This window comes from Rhinolophus sinicus, linkage group LG10 (genome assembly GCF_036562045.2).
Source record: "Rhinolophus sinicus isolate RSC01 linkage group LG10, ASM3656204v1, whole genome shotgun sequence".
Taxonomy (NCBI): Eukaryota; Metazoa; Chordata; class Mammalia; order Chiroptera; family Rhinolophidae; genus Rhinolophus; species Rhinolophus sinicus.
Genome location: NC_133759.1, coordinates 45,087,358 through 45,115,041, shown reverse-complemented (window position 1 = coordinate 45,115,041; position 27,684 = coordinate 45,087,358). Strand labels below are relative to the sequence as shown.

The 27,684-nt window shown below is 38.7% G+C and overlaps 1 protein-coding gene across 9 annotated transcripts in view; it reads left to right on the top strand.

The window, feature by feature from the left end:
• Positions 1 to 27,684, top strand: part of GRM7 (glutamate metabotropic receptor 7) — an 820,785-nt gene that overhangs the window by 755,298 nt on the left and 37,803 nt on the right. For 2 of the 9 annotated variants that reach the window (XM_074313055.1, XM_074313053.1), the window contains exons 9-10: positions 6,822 to 7,068; positions 12,731 to 12,822. The exons of 1 other annotated variant lie outside the window; for it this stretch is intronic. In XM_074313055.1, the coding sequence (XP_074169156.1) occupies positions 6,822 to 7,068; positions 12,731 to 12,801 (318 nt within the window). In that variant the 3' untranslated portion in view covers positions 12,802 to 12,822. Of the gene's footprint in view, positions 1 to 6,797; positions 7,069 to 12,730; positions 12,823 to 17,469; positions 17,603 to 17,709; positions 20,630 to 27,684 lie in introns of those variants that run through there. 6 more of the 9 variants (XR_012489707.1, XR_012489705.1, XR_012489706.1 and 3 more) reach the window with 6 other exon arrangements.

Genomic DNA, 27,684 nt, shown 5'->3' with positions numbered 1-27,684 from the left:
GGTGGGTAGAAAACATCGGTCTTCACTGCCAGGAACTTTCATTTCAATTTAGTCGTGTGAATCTTCAACAAACTTGTCAAATAATAATGTATTTTTCCTCTTTACTGTGAGGGCATCAGACAATTCTTCATTTTTATTATACAGATTTTGGGATGTCATGAGAATTATGAAACATCTCCCACCCCACCGAAAGAGTGCATTCAAGCCTTCTTGTCCCAATTCTCAACTGTCACTTGGGAACACACAAACTTTGTTAGTTCTCATAGAATAGTTAATGACATAAAATAAAGTTTTGAGCACAGCTTTCGAACAAAATAGAAGCAAACTTAAAGAGATGCTGTGTCCTAAAACAGGCTGTTAGTGGATTCCATAAGAAAAAGATTATCATTTTAAAATGTATGAAGATTGTACGAAAACCAACAGCATAAAAACAAATTATTTTATGATCTAGCCCATAAATAAATAAATGACACTAACATGCCTGATTGAGTGGTTGTTAAATGCTGGGCACTTTTCGGTGTATTTTGCAATGGTCAGCCCACTCGATCCCGACAACAACCTTCTAATACTGTTATTGTGTCCACTCTAGAAATGAGGAAACAGAGGCACACTAATAATAGCTGGCAACAACAAAAACAACAGATGACTACAAATCATGGCTTTTTTAAAAACAATGCTGAATGCCAAGGATATTTATCATTCCTAATTCTTGTTTCAAGTGTAGAACTCTTTGTTCAACCAGAATTTAATCAGCATATACTTTGTGGCAGATGTCATGTTTATTATACAGTCAGTTATGCTATAATGTTGACATGTGTGTTTTTAAGAATCACTATGCTATGCAATAATGTACAATAAACACAGGCCTATGGGAAAAATTGGGTTAGGGATACAATACTCAAAAACAGCAACAGTGACATTTAAAAAAAGGGGTAGGAATCTAATAAAAATGGTGGCATGGTTTATACATGTTAAATGGGTAAAAATGTATAAATATCACACACAAAAAAAAATGTGGCACTCATACCTTAAAATAAAGACCAGAAGTTTGCTCATGGAAGCAGATGCCAAAAGTATTGCTGCTTACTTCTGATTCATTGTGAAATTGAGGAAGAGGGAAGCTGGCAGATGTTTGAGGCCTGGGCGTGTGTGTGCATTTTGTGTGTTCCCACACAGCTTGGTTCAGCAAGGTGAAGTTTACTGTACTCATCTAGTGTTTCTTGTGGAAGAAATCACATGTTTGCAAACATGAACTTTGTGTTACACTCAGATTGTTCTAATATAATGTACCAATCTTTTTGGGATGGATTTGCATTTTAAAAAATTATTAAATTTATTGGGGTGACATTGGTTTGTAAAATTATATAGTTTTCAAGTGTATATTTCTATAACACATCATCTGTATATTGCATTGTGTGTTCACCATCCAGAGTCAGTTCTCTTTCCATCAGCATGTATTTGACCCCCTATTCCCTCTTCTACCATCCCTCCTCCCCCCTTACCCTCTGGTAACCACTGAACTGTTGTCTGTGTCTATGAGTTTTTGTTTGTTTGTTTTGTTCATTTGTTGCATTCAGATCATGCCTGCCATTTTTACAATGGTGTGCACGAAGCCTGGGCCAGTGAAGGTGCTTGGTAGTATCTCATTAAATATGATGAATGGCTAAATGGATGAATGCACGAATAGTGGGAAAGTATGGTGTTGTTTACATAGCCTACCTGAACATACAGCTAACAATAAATTTCCTGCACATGATCATGAGTTAATTATCTCTTATATCAATGGTTTGATGCCACCAAATAACTCCAGAATTCTTTTTCTAATTGAATTTTTATACAGATAAAGATGATTCATTAGTATAAGTATATTGTTAGTTCATTTTTTAGTATATACTTCTTATTAAAGACATCATTACTAATGATGAGACTATTTTGATGAACCCCCAAATCTGAAATTGGGTTTTTCCTGATAGTTCTAGTTTTACATCTATCTATGTGCCTCATGAATTTTTTTTTTTTTCCTTTCTTTTTCATTGTATTCTTTGGACAGTATTAAGAATACTCTGATTTGCAAAGTTTAAAACTGGTCACTATTACAACTATTAATGGCTTTCCTTGAAATGTTTCAAAATAATCTTCAAGTAAACCAATTCTGAAATTTACAGAGAATTAGACAAGTAGAACTCCACTAACCCTAAGTGCTATACCTACTTACAAAGCAACAATGGAATCTCATGATATGAATTCACATTTTATCTGACAATGAACTTTTGGGCCAAGATGAGAAAATACATAGAACAGATTCAGCTGGGCTTTGCCTGGCATTGAATTAAGTATGTACCTGTGTATGGACTATAATAGTATACATGCTGGTACATTTCAATCAGACAAGACATGAATAGGCATGGCCTTTCAGACACTATAGCTTAGTTAATCAATAAGACATATGTAAAAAGTTTAAAATATATGAAAATAGTTATAGAGGAAGACTTGCCTGGAGATCTACATCCAACAACCTAATATAATATTAGGCAGAATATAAATATTAGTAGCTAACATTTCATAGGTACTTACTTCCCAGGCATTCTGCTAAGCACTTTTTATATATTAATTAGATCTTCAGAATTACCATATGAGGTAGGAACTATTATTATCTTCATTTAATAAGAAAACTGAGAGACAGAGAAAATATGTATAGCCAAGGATTCTATGCATCAGACTTTAAAAAAACTACTGTTCTAGAATATTGTGCAAAGCTCTTTGTTGAGTTGACTCTGTATCCCTTCCCCAAATGCTCTTTTTATATATAAGCTGGATTATACATGACAGGTATTAGAAAAGCCACATTCAACCAAGCAGCAGAAACTGGATTCTGGAAATTCATTTAGGTTGATGATAAAATTAAGGCTTAATTATGCAAACACACAGAAATTACAAGGCTGTCTGCATCCTTCCCATGGGCCTGAGCCATTGGGGATGACCAAGGAGAGGAGACTCCTCTCCCTGGGGTGACAGCTACTAGAATGGGATGAGGCTCAGCTGAAGGCCAGCGCTGGGAAGAGGCTTGATCTCGTCACAACTATGTATGTAAGACTCCTGCTCTTTGATGAAAGGGACCAGTAATGATCACCAACACCTTTACATCCTAGAGAAATTATAAGCTAAAATAAAATGGTGTGAAATACCCAAGATTAAACAGGGTGATGCATTTCACAATAGCTAGGAGTTTAAAAATAAATATGCTGCAATTTGCTAAAAGTATGTGCTAAAGGAGATGCTGGGGTGACAACTCAGAGCCCAAAGGCGAGCCTCCCACTGGAGAGCAAAAAAACCAGGGACCTAATTCCCCTCCTGGGGCTTAGTGGGGTCGGATCCCTGTGGACCAATCCCTCTGGGATCCCTGTAGGCCAGAGCCTTCACATCTTTATATCTGTATACTTATTTTACAGTACTTATTTTACAATGCAATATAACGGTGTTTCATTCAACATCATTTTGTTATAACATGAAATGCCATAGGAACTTAATTCCTGTTTATATCAGTTAGCCTATGGTAAAATTGGTTCCACTATATTTCATTTCAATTAGTCACAGAACCTATCAATGACATTGAGGACTTACTGTACTTACTATATGCTCCGTTCTATGCTAAGCTCTTTACAAATACCAATTCATTTAATCATCAAGACAACATTACGAGGTAGGTACAAACACGATCATCCCTTTTCACAGATGCAGAAGCTGAGGCACAGAGAGCTGAAATAGTTTGTCCAGGATCATGGAACTGGTAAATGGCAATTGAACTTAGAGAGACTAGCTCTCAATTCCTCAATTTTAACCAGTATGCTATGTAAAGAGGATTTGGGGGAGTAGGACTTTGATCAATGTAATTCATGTTGGTTTCCACATACTTCTGAAGTGTCACCAGAGACTGCAAAATTTTCAAAACAAAATATCAAAGTCTCAGTTGGTTCTCGTTTGAGAATAATGAAATGTAACACTCCGTAAAATAAACATCATGGCTTTTGGAGTCGTAAGTCACTAAGCAAACTTTGTTAAGAAATGTATGCACACGCATACATACACATATATACATAAGCATATATACATACCATGTCTCCCTGAAAATAAGAGCTAGCCGGACAATCAGCTCTAATGTGTCTTTCGGACACATTATTTTACTATATTACTTATTTTACTATAATATAAGACCCGGTCTTATATAATATATAAAATATAATACAATTTATATAATATAATACCAGGTCTTATATTAATTTCTTGCTCCAAAAGCTGCATTAGAGCTGGTTGTCTGGCTAGGTCTTATTTTCAGGGAAACAGGGTATATAATCTGCAGTTATATATAAATCATAAATAAAACCAAAGTAAACTGTGAATGATTTCTTCGACTGCCCAATTTGCTTATGAGCAGAGGAACAGAAACAGACCTAAGAACCCAGGTGTTAGGTTATACCTCTTTCTTTCTGGGACTGGCTAATCCACGGTTGGCAAAGCTCTCATTAGTTGGGTGGCAACAGTGGTCATGAGGGAAGGAAGTGACATTGCCTAGATTCACAGAGGCCTGTGGCCGTGGTAGGCCTTTCTTGAAAATAGAGGCAGGCAGGGTAGAATGAATTGAAAGTCTAATGGTATTCTAATAGGAAAAGATGAGCTTTGAAAATGTGGTCTAATTCTCAACCGAAAGGATCATTAATTCAATATTGGTTTGTCTTTCAAGTTTATATTATGTATTTTATAGTTAGCAGCTGGCTGCTCCTTTAAACCATTCAGAGACATACACATTCAAATTAATGTTTGCTGGAAACTGCATTCCTTCCAGATGAGATGGCAAAGTCTCTTTTAATTGTTTCTCTGGGGCCTTGGTTTGAAGGAATGAGATAAGAAATGGCCAGGCAGACAATAGGTCTGATGGAAATGCTTATAGGATATTTGGAGAAAGGCTGTTTGACCACTGAGTCATAGGTAGGAAACTACATCCATTATACAAACACATGAGTTCATTCATCACACGTTCATTAAGTGCCTACTGTTTGCCAGAGCTGTAGACACAAAGATGCACTACAGACAGGTCCCTGCCTTTGTGGAATCTAGGGCCTAGTCGGGGAGACAGACGGTCAGATGATCAGGGTAGTGGGTGTATGATTATAAATGGGACCAACGATCTAAAGAAAACAGTCTTTTTTTTTTTTTTTTTGGAGGGCATTTAAGTTAAGGAGCTGGCCTACACTTGAGGCAGCCTGGATGGATGTTCTAAGAAGCAGAGGAGGAATCATCCAAACAGAGGAAAACAAGAATAAAGAAAAAACACATGTGTGAATGTATGAAGTTTCTGTGGTTGAATGATTTCAGCATCAAGACCTAAAAGAGTGCCCGTATGGATGTGCCCTGGGGAGGGAGGGAGAGAGGAACTGGTGGAAAACTAGTCTAAAAAGTAGCAGTGGGCAGACCACGAGGGGTCTTGCAGAATCCATTAAAGATGGGGAATTTATCCTCAGATCAATATTAAGGCAGAGTTGCGGAAAACCATGACCAATATGTTCTCAAGGAACTAGGCTTTCCATTGACATAAAAGGCCATACTATCTAGTCACTTTTTTAAAAAAATGTAATTGAAATGTAGTTACCTACCTACCTGTTTATTTATTTCTAGCCTTATTAAGGTTTGATTAACCAAAAAAAAAAATGTGTATTTTAGGTTATAAAACATGATTTTTAAGGTGTACAGTATGATTTAACATACGAGCACATTGTAAAATAATTACCACAATTAAGTTCATTAACACACCCATCACCTCACATTTAATCCAGCCTTTATAAGTCATGTAAAACACAAACATATTTAAATGTATGGGGACGCGGTGCATGGCTGGATCATGACAGGGCACTTTGTAAATGCAGCTGGACCAAGGCAAGTTGTCTGTAGCTTTTCCCTCGCTGATATGACAATTCTCCACACCCTTCAACCTTCATCTTTTCCTATTTAGGCGAGACAGTGATTTAACACATTGAGCAATAATGTGTTAAGAGTGGTTACTCTACTGATTTCTCAAGGAAGCAAAAGGAGACAAGGACAGCTATGGCACCATCCAAACTACAAATGACCCAGTGTCAGAAGGAGACTGTGCATCCAACTAGCACTCCATCAATGCAAACAGACAGGACAGGACAACGTCACTAGATTTCCCTTGCTATGGTGTTTTTTTGTTTGTTTGTTTTGTTTGTTTGGTTTTTTTAATAGAATTAAGCAAAAAGGGCTGACTTGCCAGTGAAATTGAACTCACTACTTTATAGGTATGGTGAAGGTGAACCGTCTTGAAAAATGATACAAAAAGAGACATATATCGACATAATGACTTTTCAAATAAGGTGCCAGACTCTGTGTAGCAAGAGGTCATGCAGTGTTCATCATTTTGTGTAGGTAGGGGGAATAAAAAAAATAACTACCGCTTACTCCAGATTACAGATTTCTATGATCTTCACGTCTTCATATTCAACCCCCATTCTGATTAAAGGAACTTCCAATTTGATTATAGGTCTACCCTGAACTTCTATGTAGGATGCTTCCCCAGGGCAAACATGCACATGGACCCTCCCCATGGCATTCCATCAATAAGTATATGCATACACTCTCCAATAAATGTTCAGAGTGGTTTTTGTTTGTTTGTTTGTTTTTAATCAGAAGGCCTTGGGGATTGCTTTGCTTTCTCTCCTAGCCAGAGTCATTCTTCAGATCACATTAGGTGTTGACTCCCTCTGCGGTCATTTTATTTGTAATAGTGTCTTGTGCGTTGTGTCTCCTAGCTCTACATACAAACTACCACGCTCACCATCTCCATGAACCTAAGTGCATCGGTGGCGCTGGGGATGCTATACATGCCGAAAGTGTACATCATCATTTTCCACCCTGAACTCAATGTCCAGAAACGGAAGCGAAGCTTCAAGGCAGTAGTCACAGCAGCCACCATGTCATCACGGCTGTCACACAAACCTAGTGACAGACCCAACGGTGAGGCAAAGACAGAACTCTGTGAGAACGTAGACCCAAACAGTAAGTAACCTTCCTTTCCTTTCATCTCCCAGCCCTGCAGCAGGAAGCTCTAGAAAGCGTGGTGTGTTTGCCTTTCTTTGAAGAAATACTGTCACCATTCTTGTCTTATTGATTGGGTTGCCTTGATGAATGCGAACTTTTGCTTTTAAGAGTTTTGACTTATTCTTCCCACCATTTTCTTTTTTCTCCCGTGGAAAGAAGCTTTTAGAGGTGTTGCTTCAGATGTGTGAAACCTCCCCCACCCCTTGCTACTTGACCTTTGGTACCAAACCCTCAGATTGACAATAACACAGCTGTCAGGTTGTGGGCCACCTTTGCTGTTCCCTTCCTGTTAGGGAAACTACTTCCTGTTAAAGAAACGTCAACACCTGATTGAACTCTAGCAGTAGGAATGGAATTGGAATATTTAAGAATTTTGGAAGCATAACTTCTTTCTACCGGAACATGAGTGTGGAGAAAGTTGTGACTCTTTACTAAGTAAGTCTCCTAGAAACAAAGACCCATTGGCAAACTTTTATCCAAGTACACAGGCTCAGACAGTACCTTGCTAATGGCATCCCCATGCAGGAAAGACATCTACCACGCCACTGTAGAAGAGCCCTTCATTCCATGTAAGAGTAAATATTACAGGTGGGATTAAGGATTAAATGTCAGATTTGATATGCTACATGGCATATCTGCAACCCCGGAGTATCCTCTGCTCACCTCTGCAAATGACCCTGAAGAAGATGGGCATTAGAAAATTATCCAGACATTAAAAATGGATAGAATTTCCAATTACTAATTTTATTAACACTATGGTGGTAAGAGTAATTTCAGATTAAAAATAAGACTTCCAGAATTTGTTTTCCAGAAATAGTTTGACCAGTTTCAAATAGAATGAGGCAGATTCAGCTGTTCATGATATTTCCTGTTTTTAAAGTGGAGGGGAGTTTAGGTTATCCATTCAGTCATTCAACACAAAGGCTTATTGCCAAGTGAAAAGAGTTCCTATTTTAAATACTCTGAGGTAATCCTTTATGCTCTGCAAGTTAGAGAGAGGTCTTAAAAAACCAGGAGGCAATGGGTTTTGATTCTGACAAATACTATGCAGAGATTCTTGAACTTGGCCCATCTCCATTTCTAAATAGTTCGTTGAGCAAATACTGTGAAGCACTTTGAGAATACATGGGCAGGTATCAAAGGCTCATTAACAACACGGTAGGTTTCACTTTCACTTTTCAATAGAAGAGATTCTGGGACAAGAGGAGAGGAAGGAGGAGGATCACCCCAAGATAAGGGGGAACCAGAATGTATGTACCAGTTTGTCCTTGTGATTTCAGAGCAAATGATCAATTGAGAGGAGGGGAAGTGGATGGTGGATTGCTATGGTTTTCAATGTGATGTCAGAAGGGGCTTCAGGTTCAGGCAGACCTGGGTTCAAATCCAAGCCACTCCATTACCAGCTGTGTGACTTTGAGAATCACTGAGCTTTCCTAAAGCTCTGCATTTCCAAGTATAGTATGGAGATAATATCTATGTCATAAGTGTCATAAAAAATGCATGTAGAAAATAGTAGGTCAACTAAGCATTAATTTCCTTCTATTTCTGAGAAGCAAAAAACTTTGCCTAAAAGTACATTTCAGCCTGTTTGGTGATGTGGGTGTGGTGGTACAGTAAAAGGCATACTGAACACCAGGAAGTAGATGGAACAGATTCACAAAAAATACATTTCTATGAACGTATTTAGGTATCTATTTATATGTATACTTGTACTGATAAATATACCTGCATATTTGTACTTCTGTAGAGTTTTATCCTAGAACCCCTTTTCAGATTTGCATTTCACAAAACCCTTATCCTGGAGAAACTCCAATAACAGTTTTCCATTTATATCTGCACACACACACACACACACACACACACACTTAAGTAGAGATACCCAAAATCAATTAGCAGAAAATATTGTCAAAAATCTATATGGATTGAAAAAAATATAGCCAAATTGGAAGTTTTTAATTTGGACAATTCAGTACTATACTACTTAAAAATCATTAGCTGTAAACAACATTTCTATTGTTGTTAATTTTTAATGATTAGGTTTTATCCTTCTTGAGGCTGTCTGGGGTATGATAATGGTTATTAAAATTCTAATAGCAACACTAATACTAAAACAACTACTACTACCACTAATAATAATATCAATTACTCTTTGAAATGGGCGTAATGCAGAACGTTGTGTGTAGACTATCTCTCTCACTCCTCACAATAATAACTCTGTAGAATTGGGTTATCATTCTCATTTTACTGAAGAAAACTAGGATTGTCAAGATTATGTGAAGTTAGCAAAGTCACACATCGAGTGAGCAGCAGATGTTGGACTGAAACCCAGGTCTGGCTTCCAAACACATGTTTGTTTCTCTTTGCTGCTATGTCTTAGAATATGAGTGGCATGTCATAATTCCAACAAAATATTTAATCTTTTGTCTTCCTCAGTTGGTAATGCAGCTTGTGTATAAAGACTATAATGATGTGTCATGGCAGACTCTTTAATTAAATGTGCTATGAAACGTATTATGACTTGCAGTGTTGTCTAAGTGAGGAGTCACCTGAGCTCAAAGAAGCTGCCCAGGTAGAGGCCTCATCCTACTAACTCAGAAATCCAAGTATCGTATTACCCGTATCGATCAAATAATCATTGCATTTGGAATTTATTGGGTATCTTAACCTTGAAAAAGTTTTGTTGAGTTTTGTCATTATTATTGTTTTGGTGTCTACACAAAGATAAATAGTGCAGGAAAAAAAAATGAAATCACAGAGCCTTTGTCTCATCATCAATCCAAAATATTTTGAAAAAATTGTTTTAGTTCTTTTGAATTTGTGTAGACACTCCCTAAAACACTGTAAAGAATTGACTAGATATTTGCTAAACCATAGGAGGAGATTCATGTACCTCCAAACATTGGGGTTTCTGATGTCCCAGCGCTCATAAGTCTAAGGACCTTCTCCACACAACACCTATCCAGAAGGACTTTCTGCAACGATGGAAATGTTTTAGCCACATGTGGCTATTCAGCACTTAAAATATGGCTACTTAATAAGGAAATACACTTTTCACTTTACTTAATTTGAAATAACTTAAAATTATCTGTGGCTATGGCTACTGGATCAGACAGCACAGCTCTAGAAATTAATATTTCTTAGTAGGTAAGGATTTCATGCTAGGAGACACAATCTGAGACCCGATTGGCAACACCTCCCAAAGTTTTAGCAGTGATGCTGAGCTGAGACAAAATCAACTTAAAGAAATGACACATTTAACATGAGACCAAAACGCAAACAAATAGTTATTTTAAATGACCCCAAAGGAGCCACTACTAAGGAAAGAGTGATATCATAGATAGCAATTATACTTGGAAAACCAGTCTTTAGCAACGTAAACATGTATGTGTGAAGGGGAAAAGCAGTAGTGAAAAATTCAATGAAAATAGACAAGACTATACTGGTAGAAGGGAACATTATTAGTCTATTTTATTTAATGCCAAATATAGCAATTATCTCAAATTTCTGAACTTTGGTAGAAGAGACAAAGGAATTCTTTCCTCAAATTAAGCTGTCTGGTTAAAAAGAAACAAACAAAAACTCAGACCAGGCACTTGGAGCAGGAACTTGTCTTTCCAAATGGGGAATTCTGTACTATTCTCTGACAGAAACCGAGGTGAAGTCGAGTTTATACTATGAGCTACAAAGTAAATAATGAAACAGAATCTCCCCCTCCCCCTTATCCGTTGTTGCTCTGCACACTGAGTCTCCATGTATTTCAATCTTCAGTGTTTTCATTTTTACCAGCTCTGCTCCATCACAGCAGCTTGCCCTCTGGCCCACGTGCTTCTACTCATCCGACGTCATGCTGCAGCTACGTGTCTACACAAAGCAAATTTATCTGTTGGCTTAACATAGGCTGAAATGAAAATTGCCCCAGCACAGCCTGATTTTCCCCCCAACAAATTCAGCTTTCCTCTTAGGTGACTTCTTTTGTTAAAATGCCATTGTTTGAAAGAAAAACTTCTTTCTTTATGGAATAAACACAAGGTATGTGGGCACTACTGACATATCAGATGTTCAGAGCTGGGTGGATGCTTGTTGGTTTCCACCCAGAAAGGCAGGGGGCATAGAGGTGTAGCTCAGCTACATATTGGAATTTCATTTATGCAAACAAGATGTCTGTAGGTCAGGCTAGAGCCTAACTGAATTTGGATAGCTTATACCCAGCTACGCTGATGTCTTCTGAACATTCCTTCCCAAGAGGAAGGGCACCACGAGCTCTGGTTCTTGGATCTGCATCCTGCATTTGGCATGTTGCTGGGCACCATTCTCTTGCTGACTTGGCAGGTGTATGTTGGTGGCAAACGTGTAGGTGCTAGATCAGCAAGAGGACTTGGTAATGCTTGGGTCTTAGCTTCTCAATGGCCACCAGGATCCTTTTCTAGTTGGATGGATCACATTAACTGAGGCAGCATGGCTTCATTGAGATGAGTGGGTAAGACCTGTTGCCTTCCTGGACTGGTCAGAACCAGAAGATGCTCTGTGAATTATCCTGTGGTCAGATGCTCTCCTCGTAAAGCATGTCAGTGCATAGTGATGAGCAGCCCTGAGCTACTTTTGTCCTAACTACCACCCGTTTTCTATGCTAATACCTCCTGGGCAGTTCAAAGCAACACTGAAGTTCTCTAGAAGGTCAGTAGCAACTAGAAATGTCAGGCAGGTGGACAGCTTGGAACACGCTCCCTTCTTAGATGTGGGGATGTATGACTTTTTAACTGACCCTGAAATAGAGGCCAGAGAGACACTATGTAAAAGACTAGTTTAAGTCGATGAGCATATTTATGGTGATGCACCTTTTAGAAGAATGATAATTTGCATGTACAATATAAAGTCTAAAATATTTTAAATATAAGTTTGTATTCAGATGCTTTTTTTTACTATCATTTTTGTATGTACTGTAAGGAAAATATATAAGTAACCTGTGCTGTTCTCAAGGCAATTATCACATAATATAGTTGAACTGTCAATATAAGTAGATATTTGATTTCAACAAACACATATACAAAACTCAAACTGCTGGAAAATGGATGTGTGCACCAAAGTCTACATAAGTAACAATGCCGAGAAAATTCTGGAACACATGCCTGTGCTGTGTTGATTTGCTATGGGTTTTGTTTTGTTTTTGTGCTGCTGCTTCATTTGTTGGATCCCTAGCATTCTCAGCATTCTGTTATTTGTTTCATCCTTCTGGACTAACCACACAGGTCAGTCAGCGTGCCTGGAGTAGGCTGAGGGAGGGGAAAAAATAAAAAATAAAAAAGGATGGCAACAGGAAGAAAAAAGTGCTCTGACTCGATAGATAAATTACTTGGGGGCTGGTTCCCTCAACTGTTCCAGCTCAAGCAAGTAAAACCAAACAGCCTTAAACCAAGAGACACCAGTACTCCCATGTTCAGAGGTACCTGAATTGTGGTGAACTGGTCTACCAAAGGCGATTGAACCCACGGAATGAGTGGGCATGATGCCTATGGTCTCTAACACAGCCTCTTCTCCAAAAGGAAAAATAAATGAATGAATAAAAAGGAATATTGTGTGAACACTTATTTTATACATACCTATATATTTACTTTTCCTGTAGACTGTATACCACCGGTAAGAAAGAGTGTACAAAAGTCTGTTACTTGGTACACTATCCCACCAACAGTATAGCTTTTACCTGCTTTCTAAAAGGTAAGAAACAATCTAATTTTTATTTATGTGTGTGCTCTTGTCTCTGCTGAGAATTAGAAATGTTTCTATGAAAATTGTGCATGATTACTGTAAATCTATTTGTATGAAGAAACGTGTTTTCAAAGACGATCAGTTAGCTGAGTGTAGGGCAGGGAGCTGCTCTAAGTCACGTGCCTGGTGTATTTTCTGAGGAACCTATGTATGAGCGTGTGAGCATTTGTCTTTTCTGAAAAAGTAGCCAATAGTGGCAGAATTGGTGCTGGTCATTCTGATACATGCTCTTTTTTAAAACTACCAATGGTAAGAGATTATTTCCAAATGTATGTTTTCACACTCTGGTTTTAGAAGACAATGTGGAAAACTTACAGGGAGGGAAGTGGGGTGTTTTGTAAGCCTAGTAAAAATGTTTGTTCTAGTTTTTTTAATTATTAAATACATTCAAAGAAATGTATACCTTCTCAGAAATGTATTCATTCGAAAAACAATGACTGTCCCTACTGTCTTAAACCCCAAATGGTCTTGATTCCTTCTTTGCAACAAAGAAATAGAAAAGCGTTTGCTGGTTGGGTGTGATAATGTGTTAATGATTTGTAGCTCATAGTTCTGCCTTAGAGAAACACTGAATCAACTTTAGTCATTTCACAGGACAGGGAACGGTTCAATGAAAGACCACAAGAGTCTAAAGATGAGTTTCAATATTAGTCAAATGCAAGAATTACCAATGAATACCAAGGGTATTCAAACTAATAGCTTAAAAGAAACAGTGAAGGGTGTGATGTGTGAACTAGACATGGAATGGTCTGCCGTAAGAATAATAACTTATTCACCCTTGATCTTCCATATTATGCTGGACTCTCGCTACTGGATATATACTATGAAAGAATATTAGTATTATTATCTCTGTGTTTCAGCCTAAGTGATATTACAACATAGTGGAAAACAACACTTGCTTTGGCAAACATCCTTGTTCAGCTAGAGTCAAGGTAATCCAAACTGTGGGGAAATAAACAATAGAAAACATGGAGTAAAGTTATTAAAATCACATGGTGGTTTTGAATAAAAGGTTCCCTTTTGATTTCCTCTAACTTTCCTATTGAGCTTATTAAAAAGAGAAATCTATCTCTAGAGCTGAGATTAGAACAGAGGTCATACCATGGTGGGGGGCTTATATTGCTTCATAATATGGCTAGTCTCTCTTTTCTATGTTGCTAATATGGGAGTTTTATCAGATTATTGCTATGTTTGTTTCCATCTTTGTTTTTGTAATGATATTCTACATACAAAAGATAATCTTGCATTTTTAAAAATCCATTTAGCACTGTAAGAGTACTTTCAAAGAATAATTACATTTTTCTGTTGATTTTAGACGGATGCCAGTAACTCAGTCCTTAATTTTGGATGTGCTGCTCACATAGTTACTTCCTTTTTCCATATCAACATGATCTGTCCTAGTTTTTAAATAGGGCATTCTCTTCCCCCAGTGAACATATAACTGTATCCCAGTGAGATTTCAAGTTTTTGCAGTACAAGTGCTTGTCAAAACACTGCAGCTCATCACTTTAATAGTCCTTTTACAGGAGACGGCCTCAGAATAAATGAGAAGAAATTTTCCCTGGGTAAAAATGATAGATTTAATCTCAATCCATTAAAAATTCTCTTTAGCTCCACTCTAAGTTGATGTCTTTTGGTTTAAAGGGTACAAGGTAAAAATGTTTTAAGTGAATCATTCAGTTAAAAAATACTTTTAGAATGTGTTGTTTAGAAATAAACTTCTTGCTAGGATTGTCTTGTTTCAAAGATTTCCATTAGGTGTTCTCCTTTTCTGCCAACTTAAAGGTGCCTTTACAAATTAATGATAAGCATCTGTAGAGCTAGTTAAAAAATAATGGGAATGGAAGTTAGTCTAAGTTAAATTTATTCAAAGACAGAAGTGTATCACTTTGTTCAGGCTACAATGAAACTGGAAAACTTGGGAGAACATTGAAAGAAACTTAATGACATATGTTCAGATTCATTTCTATGTGGTTGTTTTCAGGGAGACAAAAATAGTAAAGAAAAATCTGTAGTCTCAAGAATGAACTTCCATTCTACCATGCTAACGAAGCTTTCATTGCAGCCACCATGCCCCAACAAAGGCCCACTGTGTAAGCAAATCAAACATCTGCTTGTCTGCTTTTGAAAGAAGCAGGTTCAAATTCAGGCAGAATAGAAGCTAACCTGGTTTGGAAACACATTCCATACATTGCCTCTGTTTAATTGCACTCTCCTTCGACAAACACTATGGGCCAAACATCTACTGAATCAATACTGCCGGCATATTTTGTCTGACTGTTTATAAATTTTAAAACTCTGCAGTGTTATAAAATTCAATGGCATTGACTTTAAAATGCAATAATGAAAAACAAACAAACAAACAAACAAAGAAAAACACAATTAATCTGCCATCATCACCAGGTCAGGAAACAGGCTGTTTTGTGAAGAGGCAAATTTTCATACCACAGGATGGTGTTCTAATAAAAAACAAAACAAAACAAAACTTTGTTTTAATTCTGCAAATATGGACATTTAAAAGCCCTGAGTCTTTTTTTTTTTTTTTCACAAGGTATATTCTTCCAAGCAAGTATGCTGGTTATAATATTATTGTAATTTCATTAGTTTATGAAATGGTATTATAAAATAATAATCTCTTGTTTTCTATAATTACTATAATGGGTCATTTCACATTTTTAAGTGTTGGGAACTGTATAATCCAACTGTTCATATCATGTTGAGACTCTCACTCTGCTTTAACATTCAATGTGATATCTCTTTGTTAACTAGAGACTCCCTCAATTTAAAATCCATTTTGCAACACTCTGTAAGTATAGCATAGCAAAGAATATGTTACCTGACCTCTGACATGAAGTCACCTCAGAAATAAATGCAGCTATAAATCTTTTTGGCATATTTCTTTCTGCATGAGCTCTCTGAAATACCATAATTTCTCTCATCGGGGTCTGATATTTCAGCCTCCTCCAAAGCCAATTAATATTTGCCATCTCTGTCCTGCCACTGCAATTTAACTTAAAGAATGGGATGAAATTTCCCATGGCTGGGATTTCTACTCATTCTTAGCATAAAAGAAACATGCACACTATGCCCCGAAGTCATGAAAACCATGTGAAGTTTTTATATGTAAGCATGTCACCACACTATCCAGCCAGGATTTATTAACTGTAAGAATATTCTTAATTGGGTCAATCAAAGAAACATTTGGTGAGCATTACTTGTCCAGGTCAGCCTGAACTGACTAGGAATTAGAGGCAGGAGTGGACAATACCCTCAGGGAGCCCAGATCTGATGGAAGACTTGAAGCTAAACAATTATAATTCAGAGTGACAGGGACTCTTAGGAGAGGTCTGTACCAAGTGCTAGCGAGCTGTGTGTGAAGAGCATCACCTACTGTGTTTCTCCGAAAATAAGACCTAGCCGGACCATCAGCTCTAATGTGTCTTTTGGAGCAAAAACTCATATAAGACCGGGTCTTACATAAGACCCAGTATTATATTATATATTATTATATTTTATTGTATTATAAAGACCCAGTCTTATATCATAGTAAAATAAGACCGGGTCTTGTATTAATTTTTGCTCCAAAAGATGCATTAGAGCTGATTGTCTGGCTAGGTATTATTTTCGGGGAAACACAGTAAGAGGTATTGAGGTGGCCTTAAAAGATGAAGGACTGCAGACAGCCATAAAGAAAAGCCACTAAACACAGGAAATAAGTTTGCACAAAAAACCTGGAGTACAAAAGAATATGATGTGTCCTAGCTTGAGAAAACAGTTCTGTGAGGCTGAAGTATTGGTTTTTTAAGGCACTTAGTTTCAGGGGCTGACACAGGGGAAGCAGCCCGGGAGGAGAGGGACCGAGTCACCTTTCTCCCTGTGCCTGTAGCCTAGGGCCTAGCAAACACTGTGTTCTCAGAAAATGTGTGTGGAATGAATGGTGTACAATACCTCACATACCAACTGCTCCTAGCCTTACCTAGAACAGAGTATGTACACAGCAAATATCTAATAAGTAATTATTTACTACTAATAAGAAAAGGCCAAAGCAACAGCCACAGCAAGTGGAGTAATATTCTTTCAGATTGAACCTCTAAGGTCGCAAAAACTGCCCTGAGGAGGCAAGTTTTGACCTTGATGTCGCAGGTTTCATAACTATGTTGTAGTGTTTGTGTACAACTCTTAAAACTGACATTCAATGCTACATCTGCACTTGTCTAATTAATGTCTGTTTTAATGAGCTAACCCCAGGTGTAAAGCACAGTTTTATGCCAATTTCCTTTCTTTTATGGACCATGGATATCTACACTATTTTTATTTCAAAGGGCACATGAACTTCAAAGTTACCATTAGAAATGGATCCTCAGTAATTGTTTTAAATGATTATACCTTCTAATTTGGTAAAAACATAAATAGTCAATTTGGTGGTTTTCCGATTGCTACATGCGTTTTCTTAGAAACTGGCATTAAGGATCGATTTTGTCTTTAAGGCCCCAAACATCAATTTCATTTGTAAAGCAACAGTGTGTCCTAAACCAAGGTCAGTTAATCTCTACAATCTTTCTTCCTCCCAATTACTATGAATGAACATCTTCTCAGGACTCAACTGATGGCGACTCTTGTTTCTGCCCACTAAAGATATGTCTCAGCTTCGCGGATTTTTTTCTTTTTTCTTTTGGCTGTACAAAGAAACTTGGATGCATTTTAAATTAACTCTCTCTAGGAATCAAAGGTAATCATTATTTGCCTTTATGATCTACATGAACATTCTCATTATTTCTTTTCTTTTCATGTTTAAAATTAGTTTTGAGTTCCCTTTATATCTCTATCCTCTTTTAGAGTATGCTCTGAGGACCCCAGCTTGCATAGAGGATTGAAGAAATGTCTCCAAAGCCTGTGCTTGCTGAGCTGACCCAAACACTTAGTAGAACAAGACAGGACTCAACACTCCCTCTTGCTGTAAGTGTTGGTCCAAGTATTGGTTATGACCTTGTGTGTGCTGTTTTCTTTTTCTGGCCAAGAATAAGGAAAACGACCAAAGTCCAGACCCTGGCTCTGATACTTGGGGTAGCATAAGCTTCATCACCTTGGGAACCTCTAAGCCATATTATCTCTGATCTTCAGTTTCCTCTTGGTTAGGATGTGAGCAAACTTCCTTGATGGGTTACCATGGAGATGTCATGGGAACATGTAAACAAAAGCCCTCCTTCATAAAGGGCTATTTGTATAGAAGGTAGCATTGTTAGTCCCTGCTCATCTCTGTTTTAATTGGCTTTCTCTTTTTTTCTTTTTTCTTTTTTTCCTGTGGTTACATTTTCTTTTCTTTCTTTTTTTTTTTTTTGGTCTACAATAAGCCCTCAGAGTTGGAAGGGATGATATCCTGATTGCCTATGAAGTCAGGCAACCTTTTCTCTAGGTACAGCAAACTGTTTTGGAGATGGTTCGCTGTGGTCTTGTGACGGGTCATTAATAGTTTTTTGTCTTGGTGAAATTGACAGAGAAGGCTATCAGTCACTCAAGCAGGCTGCTGTGGGACAGCTAGGCTCATATCACCTGATATATGAACCACTCCATGTGATTAACTTTGACAGGTAACTTCAGGCTGGCTGGCAAACTGAAGAGCATTGTAAGTACAAATAACAGTTCTGGGATATGTCCTGAGTGATAGAAGAATGACTGAGTAGAACAGAGTCCCTTAATCTTTGCTTGTGAAAACACACTTGGTTTCCTTCCGAGGCCAGGATACTACAAAAAAACCAATTAACAAAACCTCTCTGAGATCTCCGCTGAGGCTTTGAAGTTTGGTATCTATCAAGCTTGCACCAAATATAGAACTGCCTTGGAAGGCCAGGCTCACTCATCTCAGTCTCCAAAGGGCCTAGCAGGGTGCTTTACAGCAATGTAATAATAGCAATAATATCCATTATGAAGATTATTGTACCATATTTTCCCTATTTCTACAGACTTACAGAGGGTTCCGCCATCCACTGAGACAAACCTTATTGTCCCCACTTCACCTAGGAGGCAACAGATTCAGAGCCGTGAAGCAACTTGCCAGAGACACACAACAATGGGTGGCACAGTGGGTGACTGAACCAGAGTCCTTTCTAATCAACTTTTCTGGAATTGAATGCAATAGGACAAAACGGTTCAGTCTACATCATCCATCTAATCAGCATTTATTGTTCTGATCAGTTGATTCCTGAAGTTAAGTTAGACCCTCCAGGGCGTCAAGGTGAAAATCATAATCTAATTTCAGGGCCATTTTGCAAGGAGATGTGCCTTCCCCCCACCCCCCCCCTTAATGGTACTGAAAATGATAAGACTGCTTAATATTGTTTCACCTACTCTTGGATTCTTTTGGTGGGCTGAAAAATTAAAAAGTACAGTTCCTGCCTCAAAGAAAAATGGCCTTCTGGAGCTGGAAATGATGAACTCTTGAGAATTCATTGAAATCCTTTGACTAAACATAATTGAGGCCTGCTGGTCATCCGGGGCTGAGAGCAGCCTGTTCAGAGTTAAGATCCCATGTTATCATATATTGATGGAGGTAAGCAGACTCCATCTTTGCATAAGGTGATCAAGTTTGGCATGGGAACCCAAGCAAAGGAAATTAAACCCAGAAGAGGATTTGCTAACATTAAAAAATGGTCCTTTCCTCTCACACAAATGTGAAAAGCTAATTCCCACCACAGTGTCATCCCCTGTTCCTTCTCTCTCTGCTTTTGCCATAGCTCTAGAAAGAAACTGACCATCAGGTCATGGTCATCCGTGTTAGCTGATGATTTGATTAAGCTGGCCACTGCAGGATTAGCTGGAAAAATGCTAGATTTTTGTTCTAGGAACTTAATTGCTCTTTCCCTCGTGTTTATCATGTTTGCACATTTCACTTGCACCCTAAGTTCCCGTGGTTTGCCAAAGTCCAGACTGAGACTTGAGCTGTTGTTTCTCTGCAGGTGAAAAGTGTAATCACAACTGACCACCTGCACTGGTGTACAGTCAGGTGATTTCCCACGGCAAGTATGTTTTGGCATCCTTCTAAGTATCTCGTGGAGGCTTTGCTACCTAGGCCACCATGAATGTAATAAATGGAAAAGACCTTGTCCAGTTTCTAAGACAGGGTTAGTCCAGGGTGATACCCCTCATATACCAGCCATGTCCTCTCAACATTCTGAAATAAGGAGAAATTATACCACAGAAGTCTTGAGACCTTGGCCCATGAGAACCCTTTCTTGGGGCTTTCAGATTGACACCAATGCCACCAAATGGGGGATAGATCCATACCATGACACAACCCTGAGAAAGCCAGTCTCTTCCAGAGTACTGGATACTTAGTCTATTCTGGTCATGGAGCAGAGACAGTAGCACCAATGGGGGCTCCTATCCAACAGTCATATAAAGGGAAAGAAAGTAAAATCGGGGATCAGCATGTGAGACTACCGTTTATGTCAAATGGGCAAAATGTTGACTCCTTAGAAAAGATCATCTCTCTGTGCCTCAGCTTCCTCGTCTGTAAAATGGTGGGTATGGGGACTAAATGAAAGCAAAGCACTTAGAACAGAATTTGGCACAGTAGCCATTCAAATGTTAGCCATCAGTGTTGCTACTGTGTCACCTAAAATTAACTGGATGTTTCTGCTTGTGTTTCCCTCTAGGAAAGAACTTGGAGATTCCAATCTGCCCCTCTTCCATGTGATTTCATGTACCCGTTCTCTTTCTGTACCATCCACAATAAAGTTTGAGACTGCCAAGTAATCAATCCACCTGCCTCTGATTTTTGTCTAGGAACACCTGCAGCTTTTCAGAGTGAAATGTCAATACATCTCCCGTCTTGCCTTCAACCTATTTAGTATTGATCATTTTGGGAGCAATGGCGCCTTAAAGCCAAAATTTACTGCACCACCAAAGGAGCCACGTGGGGGACCACATTTAAACACACCGAGCTTTCATTTACTTTCACAACACAGTGCCTGTTAGTACCCAGATATTTAAAGAAAATACCAAGGACCGATTTTAAAATGCTATTTATGGCAGAAAATTTGCCAAGAAGAAATCTTCTGAAATGCATTTGAATGTATACTTCGTCTAATTTAAACCCATTGTCCCCTACCCTGGGGACAAATGTCACCTGTACTCAACAATCTTCCCCAGAGATTCTGACACATGTCCAGGTTGGGGAAATCTTTTGGAAAATCCTGCCTAATTTTCAATACATGAGATATGACGTTGATGTGATGGCCTTCACACAGCCGAGCATTTTCCAGGATATTAAAAAGATTGATTAAAAAAAAGAAAGAAAGAAAAAAAAAAAAAAAAATATATATATATATATATATATATTTTTTTTTTTTTTTTTTTTTTTTTTTTCAAGTTTATCACACCAGCAGCATCCACCACATTCCCAGGAAGTCTTCTCTAGCTGTCTGGTAGCACTGTGAGAAGCGATTTCAAGGTCTTCTCTCAGGAGGTCTTTCAGACTGGTTTTGCAGACTAAATAAAGACAAAGCTAATTGCTGAACTCTATTACTGGAGCGGAAAACATAGCACCACCCTTGTGTGAGGTTGAATCTCCATGACAACACCTGATAAAAAGCTGGATTAATATTTCTTTTTTTTCCTTTACTTAGTGGGTCATGGGGGTCATAGCCTTCTGTAGGCAGCGTGAGTTGATACATCCTTATGCAGTTTTTCCAAGTTACTCAGTAGGGCAACCTGAATTTATTTAGCCCTGAAGTCCCCAAAGAGATTACTATTTTTAAATCATTTTTCATGCTTTTCTGCCAAGTCAGGCAGGTAGTGAAAACCATCAGGTTCAATTACACTGTGGTTAATAAATTCACCATCTCCTGGAGAGGCAGGCTGGTGCACAGGTTAAGAATGAGAGTGCCAGTGCATTGACTCCTGGATGCTTCACCCTGCTCAAGATTGTCATGTGGTGCAATGCTTACTCTCAGTGCATCAGTGGTTTCATCTGCAAAGTGGGTACGATATTAATAAATACCTCCTAGGGCTGTTAGGATTAATTTTAGTTAACATATATAATACAAGGTGTGATCACAAAATACGATGAATGTTTAAATTTAAAAAAGAACGTATTACAGTGAAAGACACATTGCCATTAATCCCCCTCAAAACACTCGCCCTTGCTTCAAACACACTTATCCCATTCTTCTCGCCACTTTCTGAAGCAGTTCTGGAAGTCCTCTTTCATGAGTGTCTTTAGTTGCACTGTCATGGTTGCTTCAATGTCCTGAATCAATTCAAAATGTTTACCTCTCATGGTCATTTTGACTTTGGGGAAGAGCCAGAAGTCACACAGTGCCAGAGGTGCCAGATCTGGTGAGTAAGGTGAAAAGGTGAATGGATTTCTGCCAAATGTTTTTAATTGACAGAAATTGCCGCACCAGAAGCGATGTGTGACATGGAACGTTGTCATGATGGAGGATGAAGTAAAGACATTCACGAAAGAGGACTTCCAGAACTGCTTCAGAAAGCAGCAAGAATGATGGGATAAGTGTGTTCGAAGTGAAGGGGAGTATTTTGAGGGAGCTTAATGGCAATATGTCTTTTACTGTAATATTTTTTTAAACATTCACTGTATTGTTTGATTGTACCTCGTATGCTTAATATAATGCTTGGCATATAAGATAATGTTCAATAATTAGCTATTACTCTTCTTACTATGAATATTACCAACTGAGTTATAGCTGCTCAGTTTATATGGTAGGCATTAGTCACACACAGCTATTTGAATTTAAATTAATTGGAATGAAATACAATTAAAACTGGTGTTCCTCAGTCACACTAGCCACATTCCAAGGTCTCAGTGGGAACACACAGCCAGTGACCACTGTATCACACAGAAAGTTACAAGATATTGCCATCATCACCAAAAAGTTCTACTAGGCAGTACTGAGCCATAGTCTAGAGAAAGTAAAGCAGAAAAGAAGAATTTCCTTCATAGAAGATATATGTTTTGTTCTTAGCTCTCTATTGATTGTAAATATAGTCTCCAGTCTCTGTCTGAGCATGGGGGCCACTTCTTTGGAGCATTTCTTTTGCAGCATCTCACAAGTGGTTTACACTGTGGAGTGGTCCAAAAAAAAAAATTGTTTTTTCAGAAATATATTTTTTCACCATTGGGACAATTATCCCCATTTCTTTCCTACGCTATTTATTAATACAATGCTCTGTATTTATTGATTCTAAAGTTACACATAATTCTTGAAAAGCAGGCAAAGTGGCAACTGTGTAGTCATCACGTGTGTTGTAGTGGAACTGTGTAACTAGCGGAGAGGATGACTTTCATAATCACCATCCAAATGGAAGCAAAATACGGATTCACTAGCCATATCGATGTTGTTCAATAGCAGAAAAGCCAAGTTCAGTATTCAAGAATGTAAACACGTGCCTTCATTCAATCTCAAACAGCACATTTCCAGGCACTTTTCACCTATGATTGGCCAATTTTGGAATTCTGTTGTCAGCTGGGAAAATCTTGGTCCTTTTCCTCAGAGTCAAATTGACACGTCTTATTTGTGCTGTACTTGGTGAGTCCCTGCCTTCACTTCCTGGCCAGGGCTACATAAATGTTTCAGAGTGAGGGAAAAATAAAGGCAAAAAAGGAAAAGCTATCTGTCATTTTCAACAAGCAGAAGTTTTATGTGCACCATGAACCTTTAGTAATGTTATGTATTGTGTAGAGGCATCTCTACTATCAATTTATATTTTGGGAGAACTTTTACTATAAAATTAGTGTGGAAAGCGAGGAACAAGAGCCAGTGTAATATAGTTAATCCCAGACCAGTTCTGCCAAACTGGTTGAGTATACTACAGGTGAAGAGACACGTTTGTCAGCATCGTGGCTGCTCATTCCAGATCTCAAGCTGTAAAAGCTGCATAAAGGAGAGGAAAAATAAAAACTGCCTCTTTCTATTTTTGAATTCTCATTCAAGCTATACATGTTTTAAGGGAAAAAATGCCAATAGAGTATGCTGATCACTAAATATTGTCAATAAAACAGTACCGACAGGTCTATGTTCCAGAAGTACAGAAAAAGAGAAACAGAAAATTCTACATATTATTTTAAAAATTACGTCATCGGTGAACTGTCACCATCAGCTTGCCACTGTATAACATTTTATAGTTTTATCATATGCCTGCACATGCAGCATCTCAGTCCATCACACTGAAGTAGTGGCATCTTCCTCCTCTAAAGATATGCCAACTACAGCTCAGGGGCTAGGAAAACGTCCAAGACATTAGTGACAGACGTAGCTTTAGAACCCATTCGGACCCCATTATACTCGAGTTTCTCTTCATTGAAGAGCTGCAATATCTTTAGACTGAAAAGGTCATTTTTAAGGCAAGGAAAGAAAAAAAAATCTCTCATTATAGAAGATTTAGATTTATAGTACTGAGTGGGAGAAAAACAACATTTTTTTTTTCTTCTACTGATAGATAACCACCAGCAATGAGTAGGCTGGTTAGCTTATCAATGGGAAGGTAAATGGCTCAAGCCAGGATGGAGAAGATGGATAGCGATAGATGAAGGAGTGAATTATTAATACCAGATAACAGCGTGTGCTGTGCATCTCGCTAAGGCTAGGAGGCTGTTATGGCTGGAGAGTGTATTGTGTGTGACGGGAGGGAGGGAACAGGACTCTGTGTTGTGCTTCATGTAGCTTTGGCCTTTCAACGCCATTATCGCCTGGGTTATAAAGACACTGCATATGCCCAATTTAAGTGTAGGCTTCTTATTTTAAAGCAAATGGTTGTGTTAGGCTTACTTAAAAGGGTACATCACGTCTGAAAAGAAAGAGGGAAGTTTACTATTTATTTTGTCTACTCGTCCTCTCCTCAATGGAGCCTAACCCCAAACCCACCAACGTGACTGATGGAACCCTTGCCAGGAACTGGGCATAAAAGGCTGAGACAGAGTGGGCTGCGGCTCCTCCAGGAGGTCACAATCCAAAGGAGAAGGCACAACAACTAACTCCTGTCAGACAAGATGTGTGGATGCATAGAAGTGGGGAAGACTGAGAATAGCCATTTGCTCTCATGGGGTGACAAGGGAACTTTCTAACTGTGGCTTTAAAATGGGGGCAACGGGAAAGAGTGTGTTCCAGATAGAGGGACTATCCTAAGTAAAGTCAAAGTACATGAAATGAGGCAACATTATTAGTAGCAGTGTCAGGTAATGGATATTGAGTACTTTCTGCATACCCACCACTGTTCCAAGTACTTAACATGAATGAGCTCATTTAGTCATAATAACCTTATCCCATATGCATCATTAGACCCGCTTTACAGATGAGGAAAGTGGGACACAGAGATTTTAAGTAACTTTCCCAAAGTCACACAGCTAACACATGTAAGAAGAGGGTAGAAGTTCAACCTTCGGGGCCCAGAAGACATGCTTCTGACCCCTGTACTCCCTTTCAGTGATAGGTACATGGGGTGTTTGAGCAAGATCCATTTCCAGGACAGCTGCACCCAGGGCGTCACAGCCATGGCACTACTGACATTTGGGGCTAGACAACTGCTCCTGTGCATCATAGAGTGTTCAGCAGCATCTCTGGTCTCTAACCACTAGATGCCAGGAGCATCTCTATCCTGCAGTTGTGCACATCAAAAATGTCTCTGGACAAATCTCTGTAGACATCACCAAATGTTCTCTGAGGGCACTTATGCCCCACCTGAAAATCACTGGACAAGCATATGACGTGTGACATTGGAAAAAGGCAGAAAATATATTAGAATTCAACTATAAATATCCTGAAATTCTATTCTGAAGGCTGTGGGAATGTAACCTGTAGTGAGAAAGATGCCACTTGGGGTTTAGCAAGGGAGGAGTAGCAGAAAAGAGAACTTGAAGAAGCATGAGGGCAGAAGGCACTGCGAGAGACAGCACAGACACCAGAGATCTCAGCTAGAAGCAGGATGCATTCTCAGACTTCATGCACTGAGTGTTCGAAAATCCTAAAACTGAAGATAGCAAAGGGTCATCTATGAGAACAGTACAAGGCAGCCATTTCACCCACTGGTCCCTGGAATGGGACCAATCCCTGACCTGAAAGCTCAAATCTCAAACTTCCATTTTAAGTAAGAAAGCTTCTGAAGCTGGGGGTGGGGGGGACTGAATACCCAATTTTCTTAAGAAACTCCAATATCAGATTTCATGTCATAGTTTATCTGTGAACACAGTATGTCAACTTTACAGCAGCCATTTACACAGAAATATTTACTGGGCACTTGACAACCATGGAAACAATGGAAATATTCTTGCCCCAAATCTCTGAGGTGGACAAAACATCAAGCCAAGACAAAAAAGATCCACACACCTTCTAAATAGTCTACAATAAACGTGTTACTTTTATAAAGCAGAAGATGATTTTTATATGATCTAATTGAGAACCATACCTCAGGTGGTGAATAAACACTGACCTAATTGTACAATTCCATCCACTCTTCAAACATCAGCTTTCTCCTTTTCCATTACCTGTTTTGGTCTCTAGTGAGTTCTTTACCCTGTCATTAGGAAGGATTCTTAGAATAGAAAGGATTATCTTTACCCTCTTTGCAAGACTGCCTTGATCATTTTGAATCAAATGCAGATCCAAGCTTCTACCCAACACCATAGTTTTGAAGATGGATTTCTCTGAAGAAGAATAACTTGATTGCCTATAAAGTTATATGATCGCGGAGGAAGTAAGCTATATATCTCTGACAGAAAGCCAGCCTAGGGTCAGAGTCAAGGGCTCTTGAATCAAACATGGCCCAACTCTGGCACAAACATCTTCCCATCTCAGCTGCCTCAGATGGCAATATGAGGATTTCAATACCCTTATTAACCAGATTCTGTTGTGGTTGAGTGAGATGGCACAAGCTAAAGACCTGGGATACTGTCTGATGCATGGCTCACATTCAGTAATTGGTACCCCTTCCCATCCGACCTTTAAGTGAATCATTCAGGACTCTGAGGAGATCAGACCTACCTTGGAACCCCCTGGAGACTCCTGTGCTCAGATAAGGAAGTGATCTGCGTTCAACAAGAGCACCTCGTGGCCACTTTGTGAACCTCCCTCAACTCAAGGCAGAAATCTGACCCCACAACCCATTTCACTGTGATCGCAATGACAGCTGGGAGGATTGGGAGGCTGGAAACATAGGATCCAAGCCTCTCTGCATAAGCAGTTCTCCTGGGAATAACATTCAGGCCCGCAGCTTACATTGCAGTGGGAAAAAAGACGTAATAGAGAACATTGTCTTCAATAGTTTTGTTTTAAAAAAGATAAATAGAATGCTTAAGTCTAGCTCAGGCATTTGGCTAATGACTTGAAATCTTAAACAGCTGGAGTTTTCCTCAAGCTTTACAGTTTGCCTTTGAAGAAGACTGCTAAGCTTTTAGACTCCTCATCGATAGTAAATAGATTTAGTCATAAATATCCTGTAATATGAGCTTTGTTCCTTTTATTCGGAGGCAAGTTGTAATGTCTGATGAAACATGACAAATCATTACAGAGCAGCCATTGTATGGGCGGGAAAAGCCACCAAGAAGTGCAGTTTCTGCATTGATGAAAGGCATGTGAAGACATCAAAACCCAACATCTGCCAAGCATTGTTGGGGAAAAAAGGACACTGGGCAATGTCTTGTGGCATTTTAAGGACAGCAAACAGCTGGCATGAATGGGAGTCATTTTAAGATGTCAGGAAGAAACTCAGATCACAGGATTAGGTGATCTATCCTCATTTCATAGGTGACTCCTTCCTTCCCTTGAGAAGTGAAAATGCTGTCTTCTCCTCCAAGATAGA